General features: G+C 48.1%; 1 protein-coding gene across 1 annotated transcript in view; it reads left to right on the forward strand.

The window, feature by feature from the left end:
* The window catches only part of Grb10 (growth factor receptor bound protein 10), a 117,786-nt gene extending 106,311 nt beyond the window's left edge, over positions 1-11,475 (forward strand). Inside the window, exons 12-17 of the mRNA XM_045135540.1 lie at positions 2,297-2,374; positions 5,044-5,160; positions 5,943-6,009; positions 6,228-6,315; positions 8,404-8,497; positions 10,600-11,475. Coding sequence (XP_044991475.1) covers positions 2,297-2,374; positions 5,044-5,160; positions 5,943-6,009; positions 6,228-6,315; positions 8,404-8,497; positions 10,600-10,746 — 591 coding nt within the window. The 3' untranslated portion in view covers positions 10,747-11,475. The remainder of the gene's footprint in view (positions 1-2,296; positions 2,375-5,043; positions 5,161-5,942; positions 6,010-6,227; positions 6,316-8,403; positions 8,498-10,599) is intronic.
* Positions 11,476-14,126: the final 2,651 nt, after the last annotated feature.

Raw genomic sequence — 14,126 nt, forward strand, 5'->3', positions numbered from 1 at the left:
TTATATAAGTGACAGGATGTCAGCTGGCTCTGAGAACACCCCATAGCTCTTTAAGAAATGAGAGCTCTTCTCTTTCTGTTCAAAAGCACATTCTAAATGCAGGCACTAAAGTCATCTCAGAGCAGTGAGAAAGTGGTGCAGGACAAAGCCACATAGTCACAAGTGCTTGGGTACGTGTGCTGAGTACTTACCATGGGCCCCTGTCTCAGGCTTTAGGACAGGTGATGGTAATGAGGCCTCAGGGTCGGAGGGGACTAAGCATACCTGAGGCAGAAGGACTCTGCAAATCACAGTGGGCTGCTGACAAGCACCCTCAGCCCCTCCTTCCCAGCTGGTGCCCGCATGCCCACACTCCTGCCCATGTGCACACCTATGGCACCACAGCCAGTCCTCTGACAAGTGAGTCAGTGAAAAGAAGTATCTCTGGTCTCTGGCAGAATGAAGCAGACAGACCAGCGCAGAAGGCTGGAAGGGAAGCTGATGTGTTCATGGTGCGGGTGCATCTCTCTTTAGTTCTCCTGCCCCAGATTATGTGCACTATACTAGTTCATGTTTTAAATATTTATTTTATAAAATATTATTTAATACTGAGTGGAAGCTTCAGGTTAATTTTTATGTATGTGTTACTATTTCACTTAACAAACTAGTTGTAAAAAAAACCCTCATATTCACAGCTATTTTCCTCTCCAAAAATCAGTGTTTTAATGAAATCTGAAAGTATAGGCATCATTAATCTAGACCTTTCTCTGTCCTCTTCACTGCAAGTTGATCTTTCAAATCTGGTTAATCTCAAAGTATTTTCACAGCAGAATTCTCCCTTTCAAGCAAAATCTAATGTAATTGTCCAGTATGTTGAAGAGATAAAAGACTTGGCAGGGCTGGAGAGATGGCTTAGCAGATAGCACTTGCCTGCAAAGCCTAATAGGGACCCAAGTTCAGTCCTGCAGGACCCATGTATGTAAGGCAGATGCACAAGATGGCACATGCATCTAGAGTTCGTTTGCAGTGGCTGGAAGCCCTGGAACACCCGTTCTGTCTGTCTCTCTCTCTCTCTCCGTCTCTTCTTCCTCATTTTCTCTCCCTCTTTCAAATAAATAAATAATATTTAAGTGTTTGGTAAAATAATATGTAACTAATTTGCAAGCATCTCCCATTATCATTGGCTTGTAACAGTCGTAACTTGGTACTGGCCCTGACATCCCACCTCAACTTGTAACAGTCAAAACGTGCTCCTGACCCCGTCATTCCTTCTCCTCTGGGGTTAGTGATAAGGGAATTCGGGAGTGTCTTTTAGAGCATCAGAGTCTTTCTTGGCTCTTAAATGGGCAATAACTCAGGAGCTAGGATGCTGGGCACTGACAGCCACACAAGCTTTCACTAAATTAGTGTCCTCTGTGTTTCTTGGCTAACAAATTTTGATGATTGGAAGCCACAGACTAGAGGATAAAATTTAGATTTTATTATAAGATTTATAGAGATAGAGCTTACGAAAAAGAAAGATTACAGAGCTCCTGTATAGCAGGTGGAGCCTAGAAATGGAAATGCTCACCTAGAGACCCAGATTAGGGTCTTTTATGGGAATCTTACCATTCATGTAACAACGTCAATAGAACATTCTCTACTGCAATTATTTCCATGCCAGACACTCTTGTTGTGTGGATACTTTCGAAATGAGTGCACACTGATGGACCAAGAGCTAGAACCATGGATACATCCCCTTGAAAACTTCATTTCCTCTTCCTGGCACATTGTTGCTTTAAATCTTCCAAGTGGGTATATTGAGTCAATAGTCATTGAGTATCAATTGGGAGGAAGTGACTTTAGAACAGGCTGTGCACATGGGAACCCTGAATCCTTACTTGCCCACCACATTTAATTACTTACTTTATTTCTCTGTTTTGGTTCTATTATCTGTAAAATAGACACAGTAATAGTCTGTAGCACATAAAGAGAACTAAGTGAAATAAACCACTTAGTACAGTACTTAGGCCACAGCAGGATTCAGTCAACTTAATTGTTCTGGTCTTACCATTGTCACATCTGTCACTGCCTATTTGTTCCTCTCCCCAACATTCCCAGACAAATCATTGCCACCCCTGTCTAGGGTAACAGGTGTGCTGAGGCCCCACTGAAGGAAGGATCCCATCTTGAGTGCGTTTAGCTCAAAGGGCTTTTAGCAGCGCTTTGTTCACTCTTCCGTACTTAACACTAATCTTCCCAGCTGTGGAGTTTGCTGTGTGATGGGGCCTCGGGAACCCTTGGGGTGCTGGCTCTGATTCTGACCTTTCCTTTCCAGTATGGAATGCTTCTCTACCAGAACTATCGCATCCCTCAGCAGAGGAAGGCCTTGCTGTCTCCCTTCTCCACACCTGTGGTAAGTAGAGGCGTAGCCCTCCACAGTCACGTGCCTCTTTGCTGCCACTGCACTGGGTGCTGCGGGCACCTCAGCTCACTGTCCATTCTAGAAGAGGGATTGCAGTCTTGCTGTGTGCTGTGGGCACCTCAGCTCACTGTCCATTCTAGAAGAGGGATTGCAGTCTCGCTGTGTGCTGTGGGCACCTCAGCTCACTGTCCATTCTAGAAGAGGGATTGCAGTCTCGCTGTGTACTGCGGGCACCTCAGCTCACTGTCCATTTAGAAGAGGGATTGCAGTCTCGCTGTGTGCTGCGGGCACCTCAGCTCACTGTCCATTCTAGAAGAGGGATTGCAGTCTTGCTGTGTGCTGTGGGCACCTCAGCTCACTGTCCATTCTAGAAGAGGGATTGCAGTCTTGCTGTGTGCTGCGGGCACCTCAGCTCACTGTCCATTCTAGAAGAGGGATTGCAGTCTTGCTGTGTGCTGTGGGCACCTCAGCTCACTGTCCATTCTAGAAGAGGGATTGCAGTCTCGCTGTGTGCTGTGGGCACCTCAGCTCACTGTCCATTCTAGAAGAGGGATTGCAGTCTCGCTGTGTACTGCGGGCACCTCAGCTCACTGTCCATTTAGAAGAGGGATTGCAGTCTCGCTGTGTGCTGCGGGCACCTCAGCTCACTGTCCATTCTAGAAGAGGGATTGCAGTCTTGCTGTGTGCTGTGGGCACCTCAGCTCACTGTCCATTCTAGAAGAGGGATTGCAGTCTTGCTGTGTGCTGCGGGCACCTCAGCTCACTGTCCATTCTAGAAGAGGGATTGCAGTCTCGCTGTGTACTGCGGGCACCTCAGCTCACTGTCCATTCTAGAAGAGGGATTGCAGTCTTGCTGTGTGCTGTGGGCACCTCAGCTCACTGTCCATTCTAGAAGAGGGATTGCAGTCTTGCTGTGTGCTGCGGGCACCTCAGCTCACTGTCCATTCTAGAAGAGGGATTGCAGTCTCGCTGTGTGCTGCGGGCACCTCAGCTCACTGTCCATTCTAGAAGAGGGATTGCAGTCTCGCTGTGTGCTGCGGGCACCTCAGCTCACTGTCCATTCTAGAAGAGGGATTGCAGTCTCGCTGTGTACTGCGGGCACCTCAGCTCACTGTCCATTTAGAAGAGGGACTGCAGTCTCGCTGTGTGCTGCGGGCACCTCAGCTCACTGTCCATTTAGAAGAGGGACTGCAGTCTCGCTGTGTGCTGCGGGCACCTCAGCTCACTGTCCATTTAGAAGAGGGATTGCAGTCTCACTGGGTACTGCGGGCACCTCAGCTCACTGTCCATTTAGAAGAGGGACTGCAGTCTTGCTGTGTGCTGTGGGCACCTCAGCTCACTGTCCATTCTAGAAGAGGGATTGCAGTCTCGCTGTGTGCTGTGGGCACCTCAGCTCACTGTCCATTCTAGAAGAGGGATTGCAGTCTCGCTGTGTGCTGCGGGCACCTCAGCTCACTGTCCATTCTAGAAGAGGGATTGCAGTCTCGCTGGTGCTGCGGGCACCTCAGCTCACTGTCCATTCTAGAAGAGGGATTGCAGTCTCGCTGTGTGCTGCGGGCACCTCAGCTCACTGTCCATTCTAGAAGAGGGATTGCAGTCTCGCTGTGTGCTGCGGGCACCTCAGCTCACTGTCCATTTAGAAGAGGGATTGCAGTCTCACTGGGTACTGCGGGCACCTCAGCTCACTGTCCATTTAGAAGAGGGACTGCAGTCTTGCTGTGTGCTGTGGGCACCTCAGCTCACTGTCCATTCTAGAAGAGGGATTGCAGTCTCGCTGTGTGCTGTGGGCACCTCAGCTCACTGTCCATTCTAGAAGAGGGATTGCAGTCTCGCTGTGTACTGCGGGCACCTCAGCTCACTGTCCATTCTAGAAGAGGGATTGCAGTCTCGCTGTGTGCTGTGGGCACCTCAGCTCACTGTCCATTCTAGAAGAGGGATTGCAGTCTCGCTGGTGCTGCGGGCACCTCAGCTCACTGTCCATTTAGAAGAGGGATTGCAGTCTCGTACTGTGACACTCAGGGAGGCAGTTTCCCTGCCATGCCTCTCCCCAGCAGCCTCCTTGCAGAATTGTTTACATAGATGCTTCTCTTTGCCTGTACACAATTGATGGCACAGCCTTTAGCTCTGTCTCTCTTCTCTTGGGCTTTAGCTCTTTCAAGCTGTGGGCCTTACAGGTGCTGTTTCCTATTGTGCTTAAAGCTGACCACACCTGTGTCCAGTCTGCTGCCCATAGAAGCACACTGTCCTCTCAAAATACAGTCCTAAAGATGCTACAGGGTCTGTTCTTAGGAGATGGCAGATGATGCATAGGAGATCTGGTGCCTGCGTCCCTGAGCTGACAATCCAGGAGTGTGATCTGCACTGAAGATAAGACTTGCATCTGTCTTTGTTATTTCTTGTTTTTGTTTGAACAGGCTGGAATGGCAGTTCAGTACAAATCCTACTGGCTCCCAGGGCTGCCTCTGCTCAGGGAAAAAAAAAACCAAAGCCACTTTTAGTGCCACGTCCTTCTAACCAATGAATTTTCAACCTGGAATGGGGAACAAGGGCCTCTGTGGCCTGCTCCTCAGCATCGTTCTGATTGGTCCATGCTGGCTTCCTCAGCGTGAGGCCAGGGCTGATTTCCCTGCCCCTTAGAACTTGTGTTCTTTCCTTTGCAGCGCAGTGTCTCCGAGAACTCCCTTGTGGCGATGGATTTTTCTGGACAAACAGGAAGAGTGATAGAGAACCCAGCTGAAGCCCAGAGCGCTGCTCTGGAAGAGGGCCATGCCTGGAGGGTAAGATGCCAGTCCCGGTCTTTCTGTGGCTGGTTACACACATACACTCGGCTTCTCCCAGAACAAATGGCTCGGCGGGTGTTCGGGTGGAGGCGGCTGCTGGGTCCCTGTGGCCCTCCACGTCGTCCCTCCTGCCCCCGCTGGCCACTGGCTGTCAGGGAGAGGACAGGAGGAGAACAGTCCTCTGCTCTCGGCTCTCTTTGGTTCATGTATAGAGCTTTTCCTGTTGATAAGCCATCAGTGGCTGTCTGTGGAGGGCGCAGAGCCAGCCAGGCCTGACTGGACTCCACAGAGGACAGTTATTTAAATGGCAAGACTTAGGTCTTGACTCTGTGGATGGAGGGATTCCCACCCATTTCTCTTTCTTTTCCTGAGATGTAAAAATCATGTTCCAAACACTGGCCCAGGGCTCTTGGAAGGCATTTCCAGTCCTTCACTGTAGTGTGGGGAAAGGCAGAGGTCCACAGGGCAGGGTCGGGAGGCCGGGCTCAGACCTGACTGGCTTTGGCAGAAGCCCTGCCTTTCTGCCGAGGCTCTTTGCAGTCGCTCTTGTGGCTCTCCGGGTGGGAAATGTGACTCTGCTTTGGGGCTGGGGTGGCTAGAAATTCACCAGGATGTTTTTGCATTTGTATTTAATCACCACAACCAGTAAACACCTCAGGCTCACTGGTCAGAGGGTGGCTTCTCAGCTCCCTGCCCAGCCAGCTGACCCGAGGTTAGGTGTGGGTGACTTGTGTGTCAGTTTGTGCTCTTCAGACCTGACCCAGACATTTCTCTTGCAGAAGCGTAGCACAAGGATGAATATCCTGGGTAGCCAAAGCCCTCTCCATCCTTCTACTCTGAGTTCAGGTAAATGTGGCGGGTTGTACGTGTTGTTATACAAACGTGCTATTGTGTATGAAGTAGATCAGGCTGGCCCTCTATGCCTTCCTGTACTTTGCAGTGTGCCCAGGAGGAGGGCACCATGCTGCTACAGCTGGGCACCAAGTTTGTCAGACTTACTCTCTTGAGAAGGTTTTGTGCAGAGGGACCACAAACTACTTACCAGTGCTCCTCCTTCCCCACAGTGATTCACAGAACTCAGCACTGGTTTCATGGCCGCATCTCCCGGGAGGAGTCGCACAGAATCATCAAGCAGCAAGGTCTTGTGGACGGGTAAGGAGCTCCCCCGACAGGAGTTCTCATCTGCTGAGGTCTGTGTGCTGTCGGCAGGTTCTACTTTGTTCCTCACACACCCCTGAAGAGCAGACAGTAGTTTCACCCTCAGTTTACCGAGGAGTCCATCTAGCTCAGAGGTGACGTATACTGGCTTTGTTTGCCCAGTTAGGAGCAGAGCAGAGGCATTTCTGACCCATTCTTGTAAAGGCTGCATCTAGAAGTGAATTCTTCCCCCACCCCCTTAAAAGTTAAACAATTAAAAAGAAATAGACAAGCCAGGGACGGTGGCACACACCTTTAATCCAGCACTTGGGAAGCTGGGGGTTGCTCTCAGTGTAAAGTCAGCCTGGGCTACAGAGTGAGGACCAGTGTAAGAAAGAGTAAGACTCAAAAAAAAGGAAGGAAGGAAGGGAAAGAAGAAAGCAAGCAGCAATAACAAAGGGCTAGTGCACTTTATTTCAGTTGCCTTTCACTAAGAACAAACAGCCACAACCTGCTATGGCTTAGACTCCCTCACAGTTGTGAGTATTTGACCATTGCCCCTGGATCAGCACAGCGAGGCTGGACTTGACATGGCTTCATTCACTAGTGGGTGGTGGATGGTGGCAGCCATTAGCCAGAGTGACAGGATTCTTGGGAAAAGGCACACAGCCGGTGGGCGTGCAGTCACCGTGCAGTGGCTCGCTTGAGGGCAACCGCGAACGAGCAGCAAGAGAGCACAGGGGCAAACAGCAGCACCAGCAAGTGCTTACGTCACCGTTGCTCCTTGTCCCGTGGCCCAGGAGATCCCCACCCTAGGCCCGGGACACGGACAGGTCTGCTGCAGGTGTGGACACAGCACGTAGGACAGGCTGTGGCCGTTATGGTAAAGGCACAGCCTCTAAAATCCAGAAAAAGCCCCAGGCAGGTTTTACTCCTTCTTGAAGTTATTTTTATGCCGTAGTCTATTTCATTCGCAAAGCGCTATAGCTTGATGTTCCTTTGTTCCAAGCTATTTCTGTGTGAAAGTTCTAAAAACTCAGGAGCTCTCTTATGCAATCACACTAACATTGGTACAGTTCTGTTACCTGCTCCGCACACTTACTCACACCTCCCAGTGCTCCTCGTGGTTTCCTTCATAGCAAAAGGAAAACGTGTACACTCCTGGGCTCTTTCTTCCATCCCAGCATGCTTCACGGTTATCACCTGTTAGGAGCAGAGGCCAGTTCCTCCAGATGGTGACTGGCTTTGCTCCAGGCTGTGTCTCATGACTAGAGTTGGCATGGGCATTTTGGAGCATGTGGAGAAATAATGTGGCAGCCTCCTGGACACACCCTGACCAGAGATACATGAGGTCCACTTGCCCCATCCTTGCACTGATTTGAACATTGGATGAAGGTGGTTTCAACCTGGTTCCTGTACCATAAAGTTGAGTAGTCTTATCAAAGAAATATTACACGCAGGGCACTGAGGTGCGCACTGCTCCGTTTCTTGCCAAACCCTCATCTGCTGGTTTCAGCAGCCATTAAGTCTTAACCAGTTGCTACCAAGGTCATTACCAGATAGAGTCCAACGCTCCTTGATTTATATCATTGATATTCTCCAAGGTCAGGCTTATTATTTTCCCTGATTGATTTACTCATTTATTTTTTAATGCCTGTGTTTAGTCATGGATTCCTACTGTATTATGGGTTATAACCCATTGCATCTGTGATTTATCTTGGCACCCAGATTGAGCAAGGCTACATTGTGGATGGTTTTGACACATCCCCATGACTGTCTGAGCCCTTCCTGACTTTCTAGCACAAAACAATCTAGCTTCACCCTTGTAAATTTTCCCTACATCAGCCCTGGAGTCAGCCATATTCTCTTCCGTGGAGAGTGGCCTGTTTAAATTACCTTCTGAGTGCTGTAGCTGCTGCTGCCACCAGGGAACGCCACTCAAAGGCCCAAACACCACTTACCATTGCTTCAAGCCCATTTTGTGAGGCCAGTTCAGTGAGTGTGCATGTGTGTAAGCGTGCTTGCCTGCGTTTACATGCATACATACTTATTTCACTTTGGATTTTAAAATTAGTTAACAATTTCTGGTTTTCTATTCCTCAGGCTTTTCCTCCTCCGTGACAGCCAGAGTAACCCAAAGGCGTTTGTACTCACACTGTGTCATCACCAGAAAATTAAAAATTTTCAGATCCTACCTGTAAGTACTTGTATTTTCAAGCCAGTCTTTCCTTTTGAGATTTCTGGTTCTATTTCTAACGTAATTTTCAAGTAATAAAATAACAAGACTATAACAACTCCCAGCTCACTGGTAAGCAGCTTTCAAAAGTCTCTAGGAGGGTTTGTTCCTGGGACTTACAAACACTGTTTCTCTAGAAGTGTTGTTGAAAGTGATGGTGCTGTTCTGAGATCTTTCAGTTCCACCCGACTAGCAGGGTCTCGGTCAGAAGGTGGAGGTGTGGAGGCAATCACACCTGCACACGCAGAGGTAGATTTGCAGGTAGAAGACTGGACGTGTACAGCAAGTTTGACATTAGCTGCTTTAAGCTTAGGAACAGTCCTGCTTGAGAAGAAGCTGTGTTCCTTCTTCCTCCTGGTCCTTGGACAGTTCCACTGTATCATTATAGAATACTTTCATCAGCCATTTTCCCTCCCTCCCTCCATTCCACACTGCAATTATTGTTAGACTGTCCAGTGTGGTTTAACTCTCCCTGCAGTATGCCTAAGTTCAAATTCTACTTCTCAGAGACTCCGTTTGTACATGAACAGGGTAAAAGCCTCAAGAGGGCTGGAAGTAATTAGGTCCATGTTTCACATAGTTGAACCTGGGGTTTTCCATGAATACATGCTCCCTAAACCTTAGGCTGCAGTTCCAAGAATCATGTGGTGACTGGAAGTTGTGGGCTAGGAAGGGGTGCAGATACAGAGGCTGCCTGGGGGAGTGTTCACAAACTAGGGAGAAGTAGCATGCCAAACAGTCCCATCTCGCTGCTAGAGTGAAGAAAATGGGTGCTTGCCTGTCCCCCCAGCAGGGACATTACTGGAACCTCGTGGAGCTCTGGCTTTGTGCCTCCAGTAGACGTGTGCAAAATTAGAGCTATCATTCAAGAGCAAATGTTGCTTTGCAGCCCACTGTATTATGTTATTAGCACAGACTTTTGGACTCCGTCAGCATAAACTGTAAAATGAATAAATCTTCAATAGTGGCCATTATGTGTACTTTAACTCCTTCAACCCTCACCCCTCCAAGTAGCAAGATTGCAGCCTCTGTCCTTGAACACAGACTGTTTTCAAGGTCAGAAGTACATGTGTTAATCAACCAAGGTTTAGAATTTCCTTTGTCCATGTGTACAGAAGAGTGGCTTTCCCATTGGGGACAGTTGTCACTGGACTTAAACTCAGTGTGTTGAAGTAGATTTAAGAATATGATTCTTAATAGCCAGGTGTGGCACCACACCCCTTTAAAGTCAACACTTGGGAGGTATATCGCCATAGGTTTGAGGGCACCCTGTGACTACGTAGTAAAATCCAGGTCAACCTGGGCTAGAGCATGAAAAAAATAAAAAGAAAAGAAAAGAAAGAAGAAAGAAAACCAAACAAAAAATACCAGAAAGAAAGAAAAAGAATATAACTCTTAGCCACTTGTGGTGGTGCACACTTTTAATCTCAGCACTCAGGAGGCAGAGGTAGGAAGATCACCGAGTTCGAGGCCACCCTGAGGCTACATAGGAAATTCCAGGTCAGCCTCAGCTACAATGAGACCCTGCCTCAAAAAAAAAAAAAGAAGTAAATAAATAAAAATAAAAAGGATGTAATTGTTTTCCTGGAAATACTACAAAGTCCTCTAATTTCATTGCAGTAGAACCAAGTAGTCCTAGTACCTGGGAAATCGCTTTGCCCACATGATCCTTGTAGTAATGGAGCCAAGCAAGCATCAGGGGCATCAGGAGATTGCTGGGCCCTGTAGTGAGAACCTAGACATGTGACTGTCCACGAAGCATGTTTGTGTTTAGTGGACACCCAGGTCGGCTGGCAAACTTAGCCTCCCGAGCCTAGTGAGTGAGGATCAGCTCAAAGCCCTTCTTCATGACTACCTCAGGAAGCTTTTGCCCCTTGCTCACTGTTACACAACAATGTACAGATACCTGATGTCCCAGCCTCCTGCATTTTCCGACCCACATTGCTGCCTTTTTGTGTCCCTCAGGGACAGAACCACGAGCATACAAAGCTGCTTCTGACCGTAGGTCTCAGGTTGCTCGCCAGGGTCAGGTCCACTAACACAAGAGTTTTTTGTGCTTGCAGTGTGAGGATGAGGGGCAGACATTCTTCAGCTTGGACGACGGGAACACCAAGTTCTCCGACCTGATCCAGCTGGTTGACTTCTACCAGCTCAACAAGGGAGTCCTTCCCTGCAAGCTGAAGCACCACTGCATCCGCGTGGCCTTATGATTTCGTTGTCCTCGGCCGAGGCAGCAACACTGGAATGGAGAGGAAAGGCTTGCACGAGGGTGAGACTCACATCTATTCTCACCCAGGGACTTAGACCAACATGGCTTCGTTCGGTACCCACCAACCAGAATCAACTAGGTTGTTGGACTTTGTGAAGATTGGCTGCTGCAGATGCCTCCCTGTGTGCCAGCCAAATTGGGGAGGCATGAAAGATCTGGCACAGGCATGGGAAGAAGCTGGACTGACCATCTCGGCTGGGCCATTAGAACGAGAACCGCAGAGAAGTGATTGGAAATGAACTCTTGCCCTGGAATAATCTTGACAAACTGAGATGTTTACTTTTTTGTATTGATCACTTTTTTGCACTCCTTCTTTGTTGTCAACGTTGTATTCAGCCTATGGTAGCAGGGGATGTGGCTTTCAAATCATGTAAAACAGAAAGAGTGTTGAATTGGCAGACTGAAAATGGTCCCCACAGGTTTCCAGAGGGCAGTTCACAATCCTTTGTAGGTTGGCACAGTGTGGATCTGGCTCCCACCTTACAGACCACCCCAGCCCTTCCCAAGCATACTTGAAAAGCTTTTCTTTTCCTAAGATAAAAGGTGTCAACAGTGGCCAGCATACGGCATGTTTTGCGGTCTGAGTCAAGCTTCCGTAGTCTGCTAGTCATTACTGTAGTAGTGCGGGTGTCTGACCATCTTGTTAATAAACAGTGCTTCTCATTCTCCACGGGGGGAGTTTTATTACTTCACAGAACTCACTTTGCCCCAACACAACAAAGCTAAATGACCTCGCCTCTAGACTGATGTGAGCCAGCCTTCTCGGGCCACATTGGTACACATTGTGAGTGTCACATAGTCCGTGGGGCGCTGCTTGCCTCGAGTTCTAACACAACCGCTGCCTTTGCCCGCCATAGTGGCCCCAGTCATCTCGGCTCTCCACGGGGGTTACGGTATCTGAACAGAAGGTGGCAACTCATTGGCTTTGTGCGCTGTCACCCTAGCTGTCCATGGTGATAAAGACAAGAAACGCTGCAAAAGGCACACACACAAGCTGACATTTAAAGGTTTTGTCTGATGGCCTCCCCACCTTGCTGAAAACCCCACAAGCCAGAAGAAGCAGGATGTTCCCATCCTCTGGCTTGGGGTGATAAGTACCTCATAGTAGCTGTAAGCATTGGCAATTTGGCAGCATAACACTTTCTTCCTCTCTAGGAGAGGAATTGGATGGTGGCTTGAGATGTCATTGGGTCCTCTGAGCCCCATGGAAGGCCCTTTGCTGGGTCCCCTTTGTGAGTTATCAAGCATGATGGTGGCCATTTCTTTACCCTGACCCCTGCAGCAGACAGGACTCCCTTGCCAAGTCTAGGCAACTGTGGTGAGAGGAAGCTTGCCTTTGCTGACACCCCGTCTGACCAGCCCTTCTGGACCTGTGCTGCGCTGGAGGCCCCGGCCGGACCCACTGAAGCGCTCCCGGGGCAGCTGCTTCGGTGTGTCCTGCAGTTGGTGGTGTTGAGGAGAGACGCGAAGGGGCAGTTCAGGGGGGCAGCGCAGCAGCGAGTCAGTCCACAGAATAGGAACATTGTAGTTTACAGACCACATTCCCCATGTTTCCATGAAATATCTCCTACACAAATGAAGAATTTTTAGTAAAACATGTTCTTCAGCATAAGTGCTCGATTTCATTTCTCTTCCTTCCACAGCCAGTTAATCATTCAAACAATTGACAATGAGGTAATTCTCAAGTTCATGCCTGGCAGCAGCTTTCTAATCTTCACCTTTAGGAAATGATAACGAATACCATGATAGCTTTTTCCTCATCACTTGTCTAAGGTCAAATCATTACACACAAAAAAAATTAAAAAATTTTAAAAAAACAAAAAAAAAATTCTAGGATTTCTTTTTTTTTCTTTTCTGTTTACATAGACCAGTCCCCCACAGTGCATAGTCCCTTTCTCATGCCTTTCCAGTAGACAGCTAGCGTGTGTATTTCATATTTATAAGTATGCCTTTTATTTAAGAGAGATAAAGGCTTGATTCTGATTCACAATTTTGTATGTAGCTGGTTTGACGTAGTGTTTTGTATCTTCTCAGCCTAAGTGAATTGTTGGAGGCTGTGCACTGCCTCACACGGAGCAGACTTCTACAGCCCCGAGCTCGCCAGCCTTTGCGTGGGCAGCTGGTAATTCCATCTGAAACAGCAAGTCCCTGGGGTGATAGGCTCCCAGCTCCCTAGCCAGGGACTGAAGGACATTTGACTTTTATTTTTGTATTTAATTGACATGAATGTAAAGGGGACAGCTCAGGGTTGTTTTGGAGCCTGTTGACTTTGTAATCTCTGCCTGTGATTTTCTTTTCTAAATGAAAACTCCATGTAGCCACCTGGACTAAGTCGAGAAGGAAAATGCCAAATGCTTTGGGTGTTAGAGTTTAATAGGTAGGCTCTGTTATATTAGGTGTTAGAGTTCAAGAAAGTGTTTTTGTTTGCTAAACCTTGAAGAAACATGTGCCTCAGCTTAGATGTTTTGTCTTCTCCTTTCTGCACTTAAATACCTGACAGTCTGACAGATTGCTCCGCCTTCTGGGGGTGTGGCTAGCTCATCGTAGATTTGTGATGTAATAGTGCAAGCTGCAGTGATGGACAATAGCCTGATATGTAACCGTTTGCAGGGAATGCAGAGGGTGTTGATGAATAGACAAAACCTTTACCCGTGTGCTTTGCTTCATTCTGTGCATAGCTCTTTGGCTCGTGAACCTTATTGTAAACTTTCAGGTATTTTTGTACAAATAAGGGACTGATGTTCTGTTTCTTGTAATTAGAAATAAACATTAATACAGTGTTCTTCATTTTCTATTGCTTGTAATGTCTGTGTCTATATTTTAAAAGCTGCTAGGGCTGGGAAGCAGCTTAATAGTAGCGTACTTTTCTAGCACTGGGTGGAGGTGGGGTTAGCACTCGGGCAGTTTCTTCCACTAGTTAGGAAAAGCAAAAGTGCTGCAGTCACCTTCTCACTGCTGGGACAAAGCTCCCAAGAAAAGGGAAAACTCCTAACAGTTGGGAGAAAGGGGGTCATTTCAGGCCTGTGGTTTCGTGGGGAAGTTTCATCATGACAAGAAAAAGCATGAGTGAAATTACTCAGTGCTGGGCTCATAAAGCCTCAAGGTCCATCCTGTCACCTTCCTCCCCCACATCCGCCCATGGCACGCCTTCAGCAAGACTTCTCCCAATTGCCACCAGCTGCAGACCAAGTATTCAGAACACATGAGGCAGTGAGGGACATCTCATTCAAACCACCACAAGTAACTGGTGACCATTTGGTTTGGGACATGTCATACTGATGTGGGGTTAGACTTCTATAATGATGCAAAAGACCCACCCCC

The sequence above is a fragment of the Jaculus jaculus genome, chromosome 16, assembly GCF_020740685.1.
Source record: "Jaculus jaculus isolate mJacJac1 chromosome 16, mJacJac1.mat.Y.cur, whole genome shotgun sequence".
Taxonomy (NCBI): domain Eukaryota; kingdom Metazoa; phylum Chordata; class Mammalia; order Rodentia; family Dipodidae; genus Jaculus; species Jaculus jaculus.